General features: G+C 37.4%; 1 protein-coding gene across 1 annotated transcript; it reads right to left on the reverse strand.

The window, feature by feature from the left end:
* Nucleotides 1-14,383: 14,383 nt before the first annotated feature.
* LOC143555454 (uncharacterized) lies at nucleotides 14,384-17,922 on the reverse strand. Its single transcript, XM_077044997.1, has 3 exons — nucleotides 15,864-17,922; nucleotides 15,670-15,821; nucleotides 14,384-14,629 (listed from the first exon to the last, which is right to left on the reverse strand). Exons 1-3 carry the CDS (start codon nucleotides 17,920-17,922, stop codon nucleotides 14,384-14,386), a joined length of 2,457 nt encoding a protein of 818 aa, XP_076901112.1.
* Nucleotides 17,923-20,504: the final 2,582 nt, after the last annotated feature.

Raw genomic sequence — 20,504 nt, forward strand, 5'->3', positions numbered from 1 at the left:
ACCTCCGCCACTGCTAGTGTATATACCTTGGTGGCATACACTCGTTTCATGGATTGAGGGGCATAAAATGTTGACGGGCGTTAAATTCTCTCCACGTACAATAATTTAAGAATTAATTTACATTAAATAAAGAGGTTTAACAATTTCCTTTGTGTTCCTGAGTCTCATTTAACAAGGAAAGGTGAAGGAAAAAATAGGGGGAAAAACCATGCTTCAAATATTTTTTAAGAAGATTGGGGAGGAAATGAAAGAAAAAAACAAAAAATTTAAGCATATGTTCAACCTTCCAAATTGGATAGATAATGAGAAAAATTTTTGTGTTCAACAGTAACTTCCTATCGATTCTTAAATTACCCTCATATCTAACTCTATATAATAGTTTTCTTAAAAGGTATAATAGGAAAATTTTATCTTTCTTTTCTTTTCCTATTTAGTGGCGGATCCAGGAATTTTTTCCAGGTGGTGTACTCAGTCAACATTATGCAATGTAATGTTGACTTATCAATCTAATGTTTTATGATCTTATATGTAATGTTGATCTAATGTTGTGGTCATGACAAATGACTCAATCTTGCACTAGTTGACTACACTACGTAATCTTGCACTAGTTGACTGCACAAGTTAATATCACATTGAATGCCAATTACATTGATATCAATTGATTGCCAAATTTTTAAGATCACATTGCAAAGTTTACCATTTGACTGCCAAACTAACAATAGCCATCAATTTAACCATTCAACACAGCCATTACACAAACCAACCATTCAACATAGTCATTACATAAGCATCCTAGATCATTACAACAAAGTTCAAAAACCAAATATCCTAGATCATTTAAACAAGTTCAAAAGACGAAACTAAGATCCAAACAACATACGTACTAGACAAAGGGGTAAACCAAACTAAGATCCAAAAGACTACTCAAACAAAGTTCATGCACCATGTTCCCAAAGACCAATCATAATGGTTTTTTGTATGACCTGATGTTGTGTCCTGACTTGCCACACCTTGAACAAGATCCTTTAGTTTCTTTCTTTGACAACTTACCAGCTCTAGTCATTTCTTCCATCTCAAATGCAGATTTCTTCCTTGCCTTCTTGGGTCTACCAACTTGTTTGTTATGTTTGGGTGGTGTAATAGATATAGTACATGGAGACTTTGGCAATAAGTTTCTGTCATTTATTGGGTTTATCTTAAATGAGTAAACATGTCTCCACATTTCCATTGTATGCATTGGATGAACCCAACATTCTAGGACACCATCCCTTTCACCATTAGTAGCATTGTACCAAACTGCTGCAACCACATGTTCACATGGAATACCTGGTTTGCAAATAAACATAGTTTAAAAACTTGACAAGTGAACAGTAGACATAGTTTAAGCAATGGGATTCCTGTCAGTTGTGACATTTGCCCGATCCGACCCGACCCGACCCAGGTACCCGTTTTCGAATCCGATTCTTTTTATGATTTAAAAATTGTTTATTTATCTTTGTAAATTTAACATTTAATAATTATATATATTTTTATATTACTTACTATTAATAATAATTTCTTTTCCGCCGATCCGTCCCTTTCTTTCTCTCTCTTGTCGTCGTCCCGCCTCCTTGCTTAACCCTTTGCGCCTTGAACCCCTTTTCCTCTTAACTCTTTGCTTGTCATTTGGTTCTTCCCGCCTAAGGATGTCTGCGCAGCTCCACGCGCCAGACTCCTTACAAGGAAGCCTGCGTGAAGACCAGTTGTTCCTGCGATACGCGAGGCGAACTGTTCTCGCAGCGCGCTAAGAATTGTAATTCTTCTCGCAGCGCGCTAAGAATTGTAATTCTTCTCGCGACGCGCTAAGAATTGTAGTTCTTCTCGCGGCGCGCTAAGAATGGTAGTTCTTCCCGCGACGCGCTAAGAATTTGTAGTTCTTCCCGCGGCGCGCTAAGGATTTGTAGTTCTTCCCGCGACGCGCCAAGGATTTGTTCTCTGTCTGCCTTCGCCCTCGCGCGTAGCGCTCGAGTTTTCTCGCGCTAGACCTTAAGTCTTTTCTTCTGTTTAGGTCAGCCTGTATTCTTTTGTGATATCTTATCTTCTGTCTGAATAGTCACTTTCGGCGCAGCATGCGCACCAACCCCATTGGTTGGCAGAAAAAGTGACTGACATAATCTTTTGAAATCTTCTTTTGCATGCCTTGACCAGTACCTTTATCTGACTCCTCCCATGCTTTATTCTGTAACCTGTCAGCCTTTTTCCTGTTCCCCTGCTGCCATATCTTTTTAATATCTTTTGCTTTTGTTTTCTTGTGCTTTTTGATATCTTTTGCTTGATTTGTTAAGATCTTTTTCCTCTTTTTAAGGGATTGTGTTCCCTAGGGTTTCCCTATATATAATACTATTTTCTTGTTATTTAACACTACACACACAAACACTTAAACTCCCCTCTGCTCTCTTCTCCTTGCCTTCTGCCGTTGTTCCTCAGCCGCCTCCTCTCTCTGCCTTCGTCTTTTCCCTTGTCCTGCCCAGATTTCCGGTAATATATAATATATAATAATTTGTTAAAGATACATATTACTATGCTAACATATATTCAAGGCATAAAACAAATCATTAAATCAATAAACTTTTATTTATAGGTTAACTTGTGCTTGTTTCTTGCATTATCTTTCAACATACCTTTTTCAGGTGAGTAATCTCGTACCTAATCCCTTTTTATTTTTAATGTTTTGGGATGTTCATGTGTTCGTACAAACTTGAGTCTTAAACTTGTTTATAAACTTTTGTCGCGCAAAACCCCATGTGTTATGGACGTAGACTTGGCTGTTTATTTGTATGTGTGGATCATTAACCGTCTTGTCGGCCTATTCCGCAGTTTTCATGGATCCATTAGATGAACACGGGAGAACTATCGTTTATGATTTATCTTTTGTTTACACTTGCACAGTTTTCTTGTTTTTGTGCTCAATTGGGAGCACGGATTGAACTATGAGCTATGATCTAAGGCTTGATCACAATCTGATTACACCCTTGTTGAACACCAGTTATACACATGATGCGCGCAGATATTGTTATCTATTTATATTTATTAAACTTGATTTCTCACCGACACGCAAGTGTTGACGTTTTATTTTAACACATGTTCAGGTTTGCTGTAGCTGTTTCTGGAAGCTTGAGGACACATAGGATGTTTTCTTTTTTTGGACCTAGTTTAAAATGTAACAAGACATATTATGTTATTTGAATATTTTAAGTTATGATATGATTTATGTTACTTTATGTCATGTTCTGCGCGTGCGCAATGAAATGTATTTATTAAATATTGACACCCAAATAGTGTCGCGAGTAATGAAACAATACGTGGCGCCCCGATGTATAATCCGCCATCGGTCGGGGTGTTACATCAGTTCCCACCTTCTGCAGGTAGTCTTCCTAACTAAGTCAACAACTCTTTGCTTACCTAGTCTACCACTAACTTGATACAAATCCCCCCATTCCACTGAACACTATAGTGTGATGCATTTTTTTCTAATTAGATCAAACTCTTGGGTGGTAGTGGGTGTAAGCATGCTTTTAGTCCTTTTTATTACCTCTAAAGCATTTACTATCATTCTCATTAAATACTCCCTTATGTAGTTAAGAGCTTATATGATGGGCTTGTCTCTGCTGTTACACCCCAACCTACAGCGAAAATGCTGGGGCGTTAACTAATTGCCCACACTTCTCAAGGTACTATCATGAAAATATAAAGCGACAATATCTAATTAATTTATTTATTATCAAACAACATTTAAATACAACAAAAATAAAGAAAATTACAAAAACAAAACCAACTATTCTTGTATATGTTTATTATCCTAAAGTCATCTGTACGTCAGCTTCAGTTCAATAAGCAATCTAATCTATAACCTGCAAATGCGTACAATATATATTGATCAACAACACATGTTGAGTGAGTATATCACCAGTTTTGACACAAACAATAATGGTAATATATAATGATATAAATAAATGAACAAAAATAAGCAAAACTGTTATCTATGAGTATAAAGAATGAAATCATTAAGCAAGTAATGAGTGTCGGTGAAACCATTGCCAATGCGATCGGGCTCCGGCCACTACGACGGTCGTATGATCATTCTATAATGAGATTATGTTGGACCTCTCCGAATGCGATTCAAGTAAGCAAGTAAGCAAATAGCAAGTAACAGGCAGTCATTTAATTGATACACTACACAAAGATCACAGTTTGCGTTTGAAAAATAATAAGATAAATAATTTGATAAATGGTAAACAAGTGTCCCAAAAACATTTGAAAACAAGTAAAATAGGGAAGTGATTACTCACCTAATTAGTGAACAAAACACAAGTGAGGATGTGAGAATGATAAACCCTTCGGGATTTACCGTCAAGGATTCCTAATTAGATAATATAATATTATGAATTAATTAATAATGAGATAATACGTATAATGACTTAATGATTTCTATGTGATTTGAGTTATGTTTGTGATTTAATACGTTATTGATTGAACGATATATTTTTAAGGTTTACTTGTTATTATGAAAACAATATTATTAGTCATTATTTAAATTAAAAAGAATTTTTGCTTATCATATAATCTAAGTTATGAATAATTAATTTAAATAAATATGAGTTACGATATACTATAATAATAAACGTTTAAATATTTAATTATAATAATATCTATATTTTAAAATCTTTAATAAAACGCAATTGTAAAAATATAGTTAATTCGTCTAACACATTTAATGTGTTTTATTATATTTTCAATTAAAAGAATATTACATATACAATATATATATACATATACATATATATATAAGAAATTTGTAAAAATGATAAATGACGAGAAAAGTCAATAATGATGTTTGGGTTTTAATAAAGTAAAATTTGTTTTATTATTAATATATAATTATAATTCATACATATATATGCATATATATATATAAACCTTGTAACAAGATTAGTTGACATGAAAGGGTTACCAACCATTCTTATCCTTATTCAAATAAACAAGTATAAATATTTTTCCTATGCTTGGATCGAAGCTTGGGTATTATCTTTTAATACCCAATTCGCTAAGATCTATGATTCTGATACCAACCTGTCACACCCCCATCTAAGGACTAGGAGTGCGACCAACAGTTGGTACCACATTTTTATATAAATCAGAGTTACAGTTAAATAGCGGAAGACTTATAAAACATGTGGATTAAAGTTGTAAATATTTATATTACAAAAGATGGAACGAAAGTTCCATTTAAGGTTTACTTGTTTATAATTTACAAAACCACCATATTTTAATATTTAAGTTAACAAAATATCCGAGCCATCGGAATCATGAGCACTTCGTTCTTCAAGCCCTATTCTTGATTACCTGCAAAATGTTAAGAAAATACGTCAGCAACGAATGCTGGTGAATATGATGACGCTAAAATATTTTCTTTTACTTGATCACCCATCAAGACCACGTAAGTCTTGGCCCATCTTGGCTTAGGAATAATCAAGTTAAAACAATACAATTTATAAACTCAAGTCTCTACACTAGTCACCCCGGCAAAACACCGTAGCGTTTCGACATACTTAGGTACCATATATATACACATGGTCAGTCTCATTCGGACGTACTTAGGTCCGGCCCATCGTGGCTGGAGGTCGTGACCAAGCGTGGTGCGATGTGCCCACCGCATTTTACCACATATGTAAGAATCCAGACAAACGTATACTATAGCCTGAGGGTTAGGTTTTTACTTTTGTTTATAAATGTTTTAGAGACACGTAGTCTCATGTAAACTTTTACATATAACACGTTTGACTCGTTTGAAAACAAGTTTAAAAGTTTGGGGCGTATTCACCTTTTTAATTTAGATCGGCTTCAAACACCGTCCGAGGGTCTTTCCCGTTGCTATCTCGCACCTATAGTACGAGTATAACCATTTGTTTGTCGGATATACAATCCGGCTTAAGACCTTTAGTCTTGTTTTATAATCGCCACCTCGATTATTTATTCTTTACTTTAAAACCTTTAGTTAAAAGTATTATCATAAACCTTTAGTTTAATTTCATAAAACCCTACGTTTCTTCTTCTCTAAGAAACGTATTCTTTTCTTTTTATTTTTTAAGAATACTAGTTATTGCTTAAATAATATTTTTAATAAAGAATAATCACACGTTTATATGTTCATATATATATATATATATATATATATATATATATTTCTTTTCTTTTCTTTTTCTTTCTTTTCTTTGTTATGTATTTCTTTTATTTATCGAGGTATCGAGTATAACCTCGACTTGAGGTATTAAGACTTTTATAATATTTTATTACTATTTTATTCGGGCATTATGCCTACCTTTGTCGGCTTATAAAACCCTAGACAATCGAGCAGCACTTCGACATCTCTTTCTTTTTCAACCCTCCTTGATCAATACTCCACCTTGGCACGCTTATCGAGACGCACCAACACTCCTTCTCACGTCGTCACGCCTTACAAAATGAATTGTCGGGACGTCGGAATAGTAACACCTTCTTTTTTGGTACGTTGTCGAGAGATGGCACGATTATCGAGGTAATAGGTACGGAAATCGAGGAATCGGGGCACGTTTATCGAGGTGGATCGAGAATATGGTTCTTGGGTATAGAGAGATGTTAGAGAGAGAGAGTTAAATGTGTGAATTTTGGTGTAGATTGTGAAGATCCCGGACTTGCTATTTATAGACAAAAATTTGAAGCCCGTCGCGATACGTGATGGCCTCCTTGGCTAGCCCGTCGCGTATCGCGATGTTGGCTTGGCCACTCACCACGTAGGCCTGCCACGTGGCGGACGCGGCACCACGTGGTGACATGTGGCGTGATGTTGTGCCACTGGATGACACGTGGCACACGTGTCACAACTTGTCAGGCCACGTCATCACGATACGCGATGACGTTGGTCTTTGAATGATCGCGTATTGCCGTTGACTGCTTCTAGAACCATTTGACCAGGACCTTCGCGATACGTGATGGGATTGTCCTTTTTCCCGTCGCATATCGCGATAGGACAAGAAAACAGAATTTTCATTTTCAACCTTGGAGTTTTGGAATTTGGCAGATTTGGTCCATTGACTTTGGAAAGTTGACATTTTTGACTTGAAATTTTCATGATGTTACATCTTCCCCACCTTGAAATAAATCTCGTCCTCGAGATTGCTTTACGAGAATAAGTGAGGGTATTTCCTTTTCATTTCAGATTCGAGCTCCCATGTATACTCGGGCCCCCTTCGGGAATCCCATTTTACTTTCACGATTTTCAATGTTCTTATTTTCAATTTCTTTGTTTTCAAATCTTCTATTTGAATTGACGTTCTACGAATTTCAAGTTTTCATTTATTTCGACGTCTTTTAATGGCATAGTTAAAAATTCATCGGTTAAACATTTACATAAATTGAAACGTGGAATACATCGTGTATTCCTTGCATTTCCTCGGGTAGTCGCAATCGGTATGCAACAGTACCAATTCGTTCAAGTACCTCAAAAGGTCCAACGAATCGAGGACTTAACTTTCCTTTCTTTCCGAAGCGAACAACACATTTCAATGGCGAGACTTTTAATAGAACTTTGTCACCAATATTGAATTCCAACGGCTTACGATGGACATCGGCGTAACTCTTTTGACGATCACGTGTCGTCTTAAGTCGTTCTCGAATTTGAAGAACTTTGTCTGTGGTTTCTTGGACTATTTCGGGTCCAGACAATTGATTGTCTCCGGTTTCAGACCAGCACACGGGCGTCCTACATTTTCGACCATATAACGCCTAGAATGGTGCGGCTTGAATACTTGTGAGATAACTGTTGTTGTACGAAAATTCCATTAGAGGTAAGTGGTCATCCTAACTTCCACCTAAGTCTATCACACAAGCGCGGAGCATATCTTCCAACGTTTGAATCATTCTTTCGCTTTGTCCATCGATTTGAGGATGATAGGCGGTGCTAAGGTTTAATTTCATACCAAGCAATTGTTGAAAGCTATTCCATAAATGAGACGTGAAATGGCTGTCTCGATCAGAGATTATAGATAGCGGTACTCCATGCAAAGCAACGATGTTGTTTACATAGATACGCGCTAGTTTATCCATTGAGTACGACTCATTAATGGGTATGAAGTGTGCGGACTTTGTTAATCGGTCCACAATAACCCAAATAACATTATGTTGACGAGTCGTTTTTGGGAGTTTTGTAATGAAATCCATGGTTATTTACTCCCACTTCCATACGGGAAGTTCAAGTTGCTGGAGCAATCCCGAAGGCTTTTGGTGTTCAGCCTTGACTTTCAAACATGTTAACATTTCGCCACATGCGAAGCGATGTCCTTTTTCATTCTATTCCACCAGTAGTTTGGCTTTAGGTTTTGATACATTTTGTCACTACCGGGGTGCATCATGTATTTGGACTTATGAGCTTCATTCATAATCTTTTCACGCAAGTTCCCAATGATTGGTACCCAAATTCGGTTTTCTATTCTAAGGATACCATCGTCACCTTTGACTAGCGAGTCAATGGTGCCGTTGCGTTTTTCGTCGAAAATCTTGTTTTCATTGATTGCTTGAGCTTGAGCGGATTTGATTTGTTCGAGAAGATCGATTTGAAGTTATAATCTTAACGCTCGTACTCTTTTTGGCTTTTCATGCTCTTTACGACTTAAGGCATCGGCCACAACGTTGGCTTTGCCCTCATGATAAATGATTTCGCAATCGTAGTCGTTGAGAGTTTCCATCCATCGTCGTTGGCGCATGTTAAGTTCTTTTTGTTCGAAAATGTGTTTTAAGCTTTTATGATCAGTATACACGATAAATCTTACTCCATAGAGATAGTGCCTCCATATTTTTAATGCAAAGATTATGGCGCCTAACTCTAGATCGTGAGTTGTGCAGTTCTTTTCGTGCACCTTGAGTTGACGAGAGGCATAAGCGATCACTTTCTTGCGTTGCATTCGTACGCATCCCAAATCGGAATGAGACGCGTCACTAAAGACTACAAAATCCTCAGTACCTTCTGGCAAGGCTAGTATAGGTGCTTGGGTGATTTTTTGTTTAAGTATATCGAGCGCCTCTTGTTGCTTCGCTCCCCATTCATACTTGACATTTTTTCAAGTTAACGAGGTTAGAGGAACGACTATGCGAGAAAAGTTTTCAATGAACCTTCGGTAATAGCCGGCCAAACCTAAGAAACTTCGAATCTCGGTTGGCGACTTTGGGATCTCCCACATAGAGATAGCTTCAATCTTAGCGGGATCGACTTGAATACCGTTTACGTTGATAATGTGTCCAAAAAATTGTACTTCGGGAAGCCAAAATTCACACTTCGAGAACTTAGCGTACAAATTTTCAGTCCTTAGTATTTTAAGTAAGATTTGGAGATGTATTTCATGATCAACCTTTGACTTAGAATAAATAAGTATGTCGTCGATGAATACGATAAAAAATTTATCCAAGTAAGGCTTGCAAATCCGATTCATCATATCCAAGAACGCGGCTGGAGCATTAGTAAGTCCAAATGGCATGACCGTGAACTCATAATAACCATACCTTGTTTGGAATACGGTTTTCGGAATATCTTCGGATTGAACTTTGAGTTGATGGTAACCAGAACGTAGATCAATTTTTGAAAAGAAACTTGCACCTTGAAGTTGGTCAAAAAGGTCGTCGATTCGAGGGAGTGGATAACGGTTCTTGATTGTGACTTTATTGAGAGCTCGGTAGTCGATACACATGCGCATTGATCCATCCTTCTTCTTGACGAAAAGTATCGGCGCTCCCCATGGTGATGAACTTGGTCGAATAAAGCCTTTCTTAAGAAGTTCGTTGAGTTGTTTCTTTAATTCTTTCATTTCAGGCGGAGCAAGACGATATGGTGCCTTTGCGATCGGAGCAGTACCGGGGATAAGATCGATCCTAAATTCTACTTCACGATCGGGAGGAATTCCAGGAAGTTCATCGGGAAAGACATCAGCAAATTCGGAAACAATAGGAACGTTTTTGATTTCTTTAAGTTTAGATTCTTCGGTGACGTAGGCCTGAATGCTAAGCATCCTTGATTTAAACATTTGTTAGCCCTTATCATGGAGATTAGGCTAACTCGGCCAGCGTCTTTATCCCCTTCAATTCGAATGGTTCGTTTATCGGGGGCTTGGATTTCAACAGTTTTGCTATTGCAAAGGATACGAGCAGGATTGTCGGATAACCAATCCATACCCAATACAATATCAAAACCATCAAGAGTCATAGGCAATAATTGGTTTTCTAGAGCTTCGGAGATTTTAACAATTTCGCCACTAGTGGTCTCGAGGCTTAGAGTTTTATTAAGTTTGATTAAAGGTTAGTTTAATAGACTACAAAAGTTATAATCTATAAAACTTAATTTGGCAACTATATCAAACAAGACTCTAGCATAAGTGTTGTTAACTAGGAACGTACCGGTAATGGTTTCCCGGCATGTCGACCGCTTTCTTGGTATCAAGAACGAAGACTCTTGCATTGCCCTTCTTGGGCTCATTCTTTTGACCACTTCCACCCCACACCACCAATTGCGGGTTTATTTTTGGGCATTCAAAGCTAAAGTGTCCCATTTCTTTGCAATTGTAACAGGTCATCTTTTTCTCCCAACAATCGGCCGTTGCATGTCCGGGTCTATGACACGATTCACAGACTAGTGGAGTTAAATGGCATCTAACCCTATGATATTTCTTACAGACTTTGCATTGTGGAATGTTGGGGTTGAAGCCAGACCTTCGTTGGTCAATTCCTTTACCCTTGAAACGGGTGCTTCCTCCTTTCTTCGGATCATGCGTTGTTATGACCTTCCTATCTTTTTTCTTGTTGCGGATCATTCCGCCCATCAAATAATCAGCCAACTCCATCGCGGAGTCGGCGGTTTGTGGCAAGTGAGACCTCACCATGTCACGAATTTTTCCCGGTAATCCCCAAATATATCTAGTAACTTTGCTGGATTCCGGTGTAACAGGCTGGGAACCATACGACAATATTCGTGAAATTTAGAGTTGTACTCACGAAGATTTGTTCCAATGACCTTATGGTTTAAGAATTTGGTTTGGATTTGATCGGTCTCATGCATTGGACAAAATTTTGCCATCAACATTCCCTTAAACTCATCCCACGACATATTGTATAACACTTGTCGGCCTTTACTCATGATCATCGTATTCCACCACTCGAGCGCTTCCCCCTTGAACATTTGAGCGGAGTATTTAATCTTCTCTTTATCGGAACACTTGCTTATTATTACTATAGATTCCATTTCCTCGAGCCATCTCACAATCGTAATGGCTCCCTTATCACCGTGAAACTCCTTAGGACCAAAGTACTTAAAATCCTTAAACGAACACCCACCGATCTTAAGTTTCTTAAATTCTTGTCTAACACCTCCATATACATTGGATTCGTGAACACTTTCTTCTAGGTGAGATGGTCTAGAACGAGGTTTAGAGATAGATTTTCGAGAAGGGTTAATAGATTGTGAATGTTTATTTTGCCTAGATTGAGATCTAGCTTCTGTTTCAGCCCTAACGACATCTTTGATTATCTTTTGTATTTGATTTATATATTTATCTGGAATTTTCTCATTCTGTTCTTTTTCATGTTCTTTCTCTTTCTCTTTTCTTTTGTCGGCTTCTTTTCGAGAAGCCTCATGATTGTTACTTGATCGAGACATTATCTTTTCTTTTTATATATGAAATTTAAAAATTTCTTCTTTTAAAACACACATATATTTCACAATATATTTATTTCACAATATATATATATATCATAACATGATATATATATTTTATTTTACAACATTTTTTCTTATATATATCATTCACTTGATATATATATATACCTAACCTTATTACATATAACAAAGATTACATTAAACACACACACGACTTCTCCACATTCTTCACCATCTTCTCTTCAATCTCTCATGAACTTTTTCACCACCTTGAACAACTTATTGCATTTCCGAAGAAGCGTCTCTCCTATCTTCTTCTTTTTCTTCCCATCCACAGTTATCTTCTTTCTCAATTCATCTGTTTCATGTAAGGCTCGGTCTAGATGTTCCTCCTGTGACTGAGGGATTTCATTTGGATATCCGTAGCGGGGTGGCGGATCACGGTATCCCATCATGACTACGTCGAAATGGTTCTTCGGGTCCGGATATATTGATGTAGTCACATCGGATTGGTAATTGAAGAAAGCTTCTGCAACCTCATTCTGCTCCCGGATTTCATTCGCTTGATCTTCAATTGATGGGATCTTGCCTTGGTACGGTGGGAAGCTTGATGATGCTTTGCCTTTGAGTTCTTGGAGAAATTGCATGTAGGGATCAACAGAACCATAGCTTAGGTTTTGGTGAGAAAGTGGTTCTTCCATCGGTGTTGTCACCTCATTCGGATTATTTGGGTATTCCTCCTCTGGGTCTTCTTCCGTTTCTTCTTCTTCTTCCAGATCTTCTTCCTCCGGGTCCTCTTGTTCCATTAATTGGACAGTCTCCTTTGATATTGCAGGCATGCGAAAGTTCTCATACAGCATCATCACCCTTATTTTAGGCTTGCGAGATGGTCCCTCTTTGTTGAGACGTGAGTCGGCAGAGTCTATGGTAGATGTTCCCGTATGCCATCTTCGCTGATCTGAGTGGCATTTCATCCAATCTGATGATGGAGATCTAGGTTCCTCTTTGATCGGTCGGTTGGAGAGAAAAGTGTATGAAGGGTGAGGATTCGGTGGTAGGTATGTCGGAACACCAGATGGGTAGTACGGCGAGACCTCAGATGGTTGGTAGGTAGGAACCTCGGAAGGATGATACGTTGGGACTTCGGATGGTTGATACATAGTTAAGCTTGACGGGTGGTAGCTGGAGTGTCTTGGTGCTTGAAAGGTTTGACTTGGTGTGTTTTGTTCTGTACCGGGATATTGAAAGGGTTTGGTTAGATCATGCTCTACGTCGGGATTGAAGAATGTTTCATAGTAGTCCTCGCTCATGTTGTCTTTTGGAAATGAGTAGCAGATTCCGGCTCTTTTTGCTTCATGATCATAACCTTCCATTAATTCTTTGAAAGACATCTAATGTTGGGCGGTTTAGAATGAGGAGAAGGAAAGAAAGGGTTACCAACCATTCTTATCCCTATTAAAATAAACAAGTATAAATATTTTTCCTATGCTTGGATCGAAGCTTGGGTATTATCTTTTAATACCCAATTCACTAAGATCTATGGCTCTGATACCAACCTGTCACACCCACGTCTAAGGCCTAGGAGTGCGACCAACAGTTGGTACTACTTTTTGTATATAAATCAGAGTTACGGTTAAATAGCGGAAGACTTATAAAACATGTGGATTAAAGTTGTAAATATTTATATTACAAAAGATGGAACGAAAGTTCCATTTAAGGTTTACTTGTTTATAATTTACAAAACCACCATCTTTTATTATTTAAGTTAACAAAATATCCGAGCCATCGGAATCATGAGCACTTCGTTCTTCAAGCCCTATTCTTGATTACCTGCAAAATGTTAAGAAAATACGTCAGCAACGAATGCTGGTGAATATGATGACGCTAAAATATTTTCTTTTACTTGATCACCCCTCAAGACCACGTAAGTCTTGGCCCATCTTGGCTTAGTAATAATCAAGTTAAAACAATACAATTTATAAACTCAAGTCTCTACACTAGTCACCCCAGCTAAACACCGCAGCGTTTCGACATAATTAGGTACCATATATATACACATGGTCAGTCTCATTCGGACGTACTTAGGTCCGGCCCATCGTGGCCGGAGGTCGTGACCAAGCGTGGTGCGATGTGCCCACCGCATTTTACCACATATGTAAGGATCCAGACAAACGTATACTAAATGTTTTAGAGACACGTAGTCTCATGTAAACTTTTTCATATAACACGTTTGACTCGTTTGAAAACAAGTTTAAAAGTTTGGGGCGTATTCACCTTTTTAATTTGGATCGGCTTCAAACACCGTCTGAGGGTCTTTCCCGTTGCTTCTCGCACCTATAATACGAGTATAACCATTTGTTAGTCGGATATACAATCCGGCTTAAGACCTTTAGTCTTGTTTTATAATCGCCACCTCGATTATTTATTCTTTACTTTAAAACCTTTAGTTACAAGTATTATCATAAACCTTTAGTTTATTTTCATAAAACCCTACGTTTCTTCTTCTCTAAGAAACATAAAACAAAAAAATTAAAACTTAACTTTGTACAAAAGAGATCATGCCAAGTGACTCAACGAGAAACAAAAATCTGGCACGATCAAAGGCTTTAGTAAACAGGTCTGCATAGTTGTCATCAGTATCGACCCGTTCTATTATGACAAGCTTTCGGTTCAGATATGAGAGATGCTAAGCAAGTTGTGGTTTAGTTGTTCCACCAAGTTGACATCTTCATATGTCAGGACTCCATTTGACACTTTTCCTTGTTTTGAAAAATTTCCACCCATATCTCCAGCAAAAGAAACGTATCCGCCATCGAACGGTTTAATGTCAAATAGCAAGGATTCGTCTCCTGTCATGTGTCGGGTACAGCCGCTATCTAAATACCATATACTATTTACAGAACGTCTTGGCTGACCCTACACATTAACAGTTTAATTAGATACAGGTTCCCGAGACTTAGTTGTCTCGGGAGGGTCAAATGTCCTTTTCTCATTGTTGTTTATGAAGTTGTGGGACGTGTCAGAGTCAGAAGAGTAGTCCTTAGGATTCCATGCACGAGCAGGTTTCCTGTTTTTAAAAGTTTTTCGAGATTGTCTCCTTCTTGGTTTTAAAACAACATCCTCAGATTTTTCAATCTTTGGATGTCTTTTCTGCTTTCTTTTTGATGAATTCTCAGACTTGTCGGTCTTTGAATTCCTTTTTGCTCTCTCCTTCCTGGTTATCCAAAAAGGAGGTTTTTCATTCTTTTTACTTTTGGATCTCACGTCCATTTCACTGGCATAACTGTCAGGTTGATCATTTCTATTCCTTGAGCTTGGTTTAACTCTGGATCTGAATTGATTAAACCGACTGTTCATTTTCCTTTTCATATCATGCCAGTTCTTGCAATGTCTTGCAAGGTGAGAAGGGTTACCACACACAAAACACAACTTTCTTCTATCTTCCCTGAGAAACCGTCAGAATGATAATACATGGGTTGTGGCGAATAAGGAGATGGTTGTACGGGAAAAAACAAGCTGTCAGATCTATGACCCCGATCATAAAAAACATTTGTATAGAAAGAGTTAACATAACCTTGTGAATAGTAACCATAGTAGCTATTATCAAATTGATTGTATAGTTGAGGTTGATAATATTGATTTGTGGATTGATAAAAATTGTTTCTATGAGGTGGCACATATTTACCAGATGTACTTGCCTTTTCATTTTCAAAACGATTTTCATTAATTTTAGTTTCCTCAACTTTACAATCTTTTGATGAGCAACTGGGTAGCTTAGTATTCACAGAGATCTTTTCATGCACAGTTCTATCCATAATGGTTTCATCAAAAATAGTTTCACAATCACTATCTGAAATAGAAACTTCATTTTCATTTTCAAGAGGCGTGCCAACATGAACACTCTCATCAGATACATCATTGTTCAAAATATTTTTGGAAACAATATTATTACAGACAGGGTAGTTAATAGATGAATCAAAAAGCAAGTTTTTATCTCCAAACCCCATGTTTGTTTCCATACACCCACTTTCTTCTACACAACCTGCTACAGAAGATGAATCATTATTAGGATTAACTGAAGAATTAGCTGAAATAACAGTCTTGGGAGCTGCAGGAACAAATGTCTTTGATATGGGCACATGACCAATACCATAGACCATTTCTTCCTCAGGAGGAGAATTAAAATCAAGATGAGGAACGCTAGTATAGTTATTGTTAAACGGTGGAGGTACAACAGAACAATCATAACCTAAACCAGTCTTTAATCTTAATTCCATTTGTGACCCAATAAGCTTGTTCAGCTTTTCGGTGGCTAATTCAAAGTTTTCTATGGCAATCTTCTTTTGGGTTAAATCAATTTCTAATTTAACAATTTTAGCGTTTAGTTCAACTAATTGATTTTCATGACGCTTCGCTAAATTTCTAGCAATTGAAACTTGTTCCCTAAGATCGGTCATATCATTACCATGAGTGTTAATTCTAGTAGTGTAAATCTTAGCAGCCTTTTTAAGATCATCATTTTGAACTATAATGCTTTCAATTTGTTCAAGAATTTTAGCATTATGGTTTCTATAGTGAATAACTTTATCAATACATTCTTGAGAGCAAAGTTTGTGTACCTCGGGAATGAGCGAGGCAGGTGTAGGAATTCCATTAGGGTTGCTTGAAGAAGTACCAGCCTCATCAGTGAATGCTATCCCAGCAAAGTTCAGAGGATTCTTTAATTCTTCAAATTTATCCCCTTCCCAGTCAGGCACAATTGACTCGACATTTCTAGCAACCATTGCCTTAGCGCTCGACTCGAAGTTCCCATTTGTTGAGTTTCCTTGATTTATCCTTGGGATCCTTTGCTTTGAGGAATAGTTTGGGATGATTCTCTTACCAGACTTCTTAGCACTCTCATTGTCAGACATTTCGGTGATCTTGATCTCTCCCATAGCCATTGGAGGATTCGTGCATTCACGAGCGAAGTGACCTGGCTCCCCACAGCTGTAGCAACGAAGCTTATCTTTTTCAAAACCCAGATTCTTCCCATCATCCTTGAAGCTATTCTTCCCGTACTTCTTCATAAAGTTTGTGGCATGATGAATGGCCATGGCCATCTGGTATTTGATATCCATTTTCTTGAGATCATACTTGTTGATCTCGGGAAGATCTCCTTGTTTAAACGAAGGAGGAAGTAGCTTTCCTTGTAACAACTCCTCATGACTTGCCATAAACGCATGAAACAAGGCTACATTTGAGTCATCAGCAGAGAGGGGCTTTGAAGCAGAGTAAGCGGGAGTGATTGGGTTTGGCTTGATTCCGTGAGCTTTAAGTGCTTGTGCAACGGCTTGATCAACATCAGATTGAAAGGAGCTTGAGTTTGAACTTGATGAAGCTTGAGATACACCAGCATTCTTGAGGGTTGAACTTGGATTTTGAGTAGTGGAGTTCGAATGACTTAAGAATGCTGAACTCACACCTGTTCCAGTTGCCATACCTGCCTTTGAGAGAGAACTTATGTGATTGTTCATCCTTAGCTTCTCATCCATCACGAATGACTTGATAACTGAGGTTAAATCAGACAAACTCATGAGTTGAAGGTCGGAAGTTCCCCTGATGGTGATAACGCTGCTACTCCATGAGTAAGGGAGAGAGTTAAGAAGCTTATCGTTGATCTCAATTTGCTCGACTTCAATTTTCGCACTGTTGATTTTTGTAATCAATGTTTCAAATATTGAGATGAGACTATCAATTGATTCTCCTTGAATGTAGTTAAACATGTTAAACTCTCCCTTCAACATTCCTTTGCGGCTGTTTTTCATTTCCAGGTTCCCTTCAAATTTGTTCACTAAGGCATCCCATAGACCCTTAGCAGTGGTGTAGTCTCTCAGTGTCAATGCAATTTCTCGTGAAAGGGATACAGTTAGGATACCAAAAGCCTTTTGATCTTCAGCAAGCATCCTTCGATCATCATCATTGTAGTTAACTGTTGTTTTGGGAACCACACCATCAGTACCAGTTGTCGTAGGACGGTGTGGACCATGTTCAATAGGTCTAATAAGATTGTAATCGATGATCTTGAGATAGTTGTAAAACCTCCACTTAAACTCATCAAAATCACAGTCCCATTTCATCAATTTTGGAGGCTTAAAGGTGGTTCCGGCCTCGTTCTCAAACATCATATATTGCACGGCTTCAGCACTTGTAGGAATAGGGTTTGCCATGTTTCACTCACACCTGAATAGGGTTTAACAGAAGACTAAGTAAAAATAATAAAGTTTTTTTTATCAAAGTCAACAGTCAACTGATCAACCCTTTTCTTCAAGATCAAACACTCTTAAAACAAAAACTGCTCAATAGCGAAGTCCAAAGTATTCAAATGACCAATTGTATTCAAATGAGCATTGTATTCAAATAACAATTGTATTCAAACGATGAAGGATTTGAATACAATTTACTTGGATCAATTGTATTCAAATAATGAAGGATTTGAATACAATTTACTTAGAACTCGGAAGCTTGGATTTGAATACAATTTACTTGGATCAATTGTATTCAAATAATGAAGGATTTGAATACAATTTACTTAGAACTCGGAAGCTTGGATTTGAACACAATTTACTTAGATCAATTGTATTCAAATAACAATTGTATTCAAATGAACAATTGTATTCAAGTGATAAAGGATTTGAATATAATTTACTTGAATACAATTGTATTCAAGTGACAAAAGTATTCAAGTGACAAAAGTATTTGAATTCCTCTTTTGGAATGTCACCAACTCACTTTCTATCACCTTTCTCAAACCAACCCAAATACATGCAAAACACTACAAACACAAATGTTTTGAGATTCACACACCAAAACCAACCACTTTAACAACTTTAAACCATCTTGTTGAACATGAACAACTTAAATATCTTAAGAACTTCAAGAACACAACAACCCAAAACACACTTATTTTCTCAAAAAATCCGTTTTTACATACACACAAGACCAAAATCCAAGGTTGTGACCCAAGATCTACAACTAGTAGAGCCCGAAAGCTCTGATACCAATTGTAGGTCCCGAAACCGGATCAAACAACACAACAAACTAAATACTAGTTGTTCTTGGATCAACCTCACAACAAGTTGGCGGAAACAACTAGTTGGACCGAGATCTCGGATCTTGTGTGTGGGTATGGTGGAGCCGAAACTTGGAAGAAAGAAAGAGAGTTGAGAGAGTTTTTGGTTACTTAGATAATTGTTTTGCAAAGGGTTAGTTGGTGTATTCCATACACACACATTATATATGTGAGTATGCTATACACCCATCTCATTACTAAATGCCCAATGGGTTTCAAGTACACAAGGCCTCGGGCCCAATACATATAAACGTAAACGAATGAAAATGTAAACTAAACTGAACAAATACGAAAGACTTAAATAAACAAAACCGGGCCTTACAAACATATAATTAAATTGGTATTGGTAGTTACCATCAATATAAGCATATTTACTTTTTAGGACCCGATTAGTTTCCATATATTTTCAATCAAATTTAATATAGTTTCAACTTGATGACACCTTTAGAAAACAAAAAACCGATAATCAAAACGTCGTGACTGTATTCCATAACCAACTTTAACTGCAATTAATTAATTAATAATAACCGCCACTCCCGACCTATAAATACATTGCCATATCCCTCCATTCTCTTCACCGAAGATGACCGGGCGTTGGCGGAGCACGAAACGTTATAAGACTCTGGACCTTAACCGGCACCCGCTACCGGAAGGTGATGGAGATTTCTAAACATCGATGGAAACAGGGGGGGTCCGGTTGGTCTTGTGGCCCTCCAGCCGAAGACATGTTATGTGGAACAAGTGGAGGGTTCGGTGCCACTCCGGCCGGCGACGTATTTTTACTAACATATGCATAACTATACGTCTTTTTTCGTTTGATATCATTGAATCATGGTTGGCATATAACTAAGGATGCAAAATGTGAAATTTTTTATTTGTTTTCGATGTCCTGGCCGGAATAATCATGGTTGCTTTCGGTCAACTATCACATCGCTTCATCAATAGGAAGAAACCGATAGATTCAATATATACGTGTGTTTCCAATTCCAATCAGAATGCTGTTTTCATGCATTGAACGACATTCCAGGATTCAACCGCTTCCGCTTTTTTATTTTTACTTCTTTAAGAAAGGATGTAAAACAAAAGGGCTTAGATTTTCTGAGATTAACATGTTATTATGGTTTCATACGCGATACACGGAACAACCAATAAGTTCAATGCAAAGCACAGTTAATTTTCCTTACTCTTGCTTCTCTAAAGTTGGTGGATGGTGACAAATATTGATTGATGTACTTTGTCCAGTATGTAACAATCTTTTATTCATGGTCTAATGGAGATGTATTTTAAGTATTTTGTTTAGGGTATAAAATTATAAAAATAGTGTATTGATGTCTAAATGGGGTTTGGCTTATTGGATTTCGTTGTGTTGTAGAAGTATGTCTGAATAGGGTTTGTAATGATGGTCAAGGGAGAAGCTTACACGGGAAACATTGTTTTATTGATTGATAAAATAGTTGGTTTTATCAACATGTATGTTTTCAAAGCAGCATTTTTTTTAATCTTCTGCCGTTAATTGCATTTTTACCTTTTGGGTTTAGTCGCGTTATAACCTAAAATTTTGGGCAGTTATATACCCAAAAATCACACCATTCGCTTAAGGGATTACACCCAATAACTACCGATTTAAAGTTCATTTGTAAAATCTAATGATTATCAATCAAATAAACATATCATATGTGT

This window comes from Bidens hawaiensis, unplaced genomic scaffold, assembly GCF_021521415.1.
Source record: "Bidens hawaiensis isolate Kalapana, Puna unplaced genomic scaffold, B.hawaiensis_p1.1 tig00018132_1, whole genome shotgun sequence".
In the NCBI taxonomy this organism is placed as follows: domain Eukaryota; kingdom Viridiplantae; phylum Streptophyta; class Magnoliopsida; order Asterales; family Asteraceae; genus Bidens; species Bidens hawaiensis.

Coding starts and splice junctions, on each gene's coding strand:
- LOC143555454 (XM_077044997.1), bottom strand. CDS start 17,922: ATGGCAAACCCTATTCCTACAAGTGCTGAAGCCGTGCAATATATGATG. Junction 15,822..15,863: donor TGAGGAAGAAATGGTCTATG/GTATTGGTCATG, acceptor TTGTTCCTGCAG/CTCCCAAGACTGTTATTTCA. Junction 14,630..15,669: donor ATTCATCTATTAACTACCCT/GTCTGTAATAAT, acceptor GTTAATGTGTAG/GGTCAGCCAAGACGTTCTGT.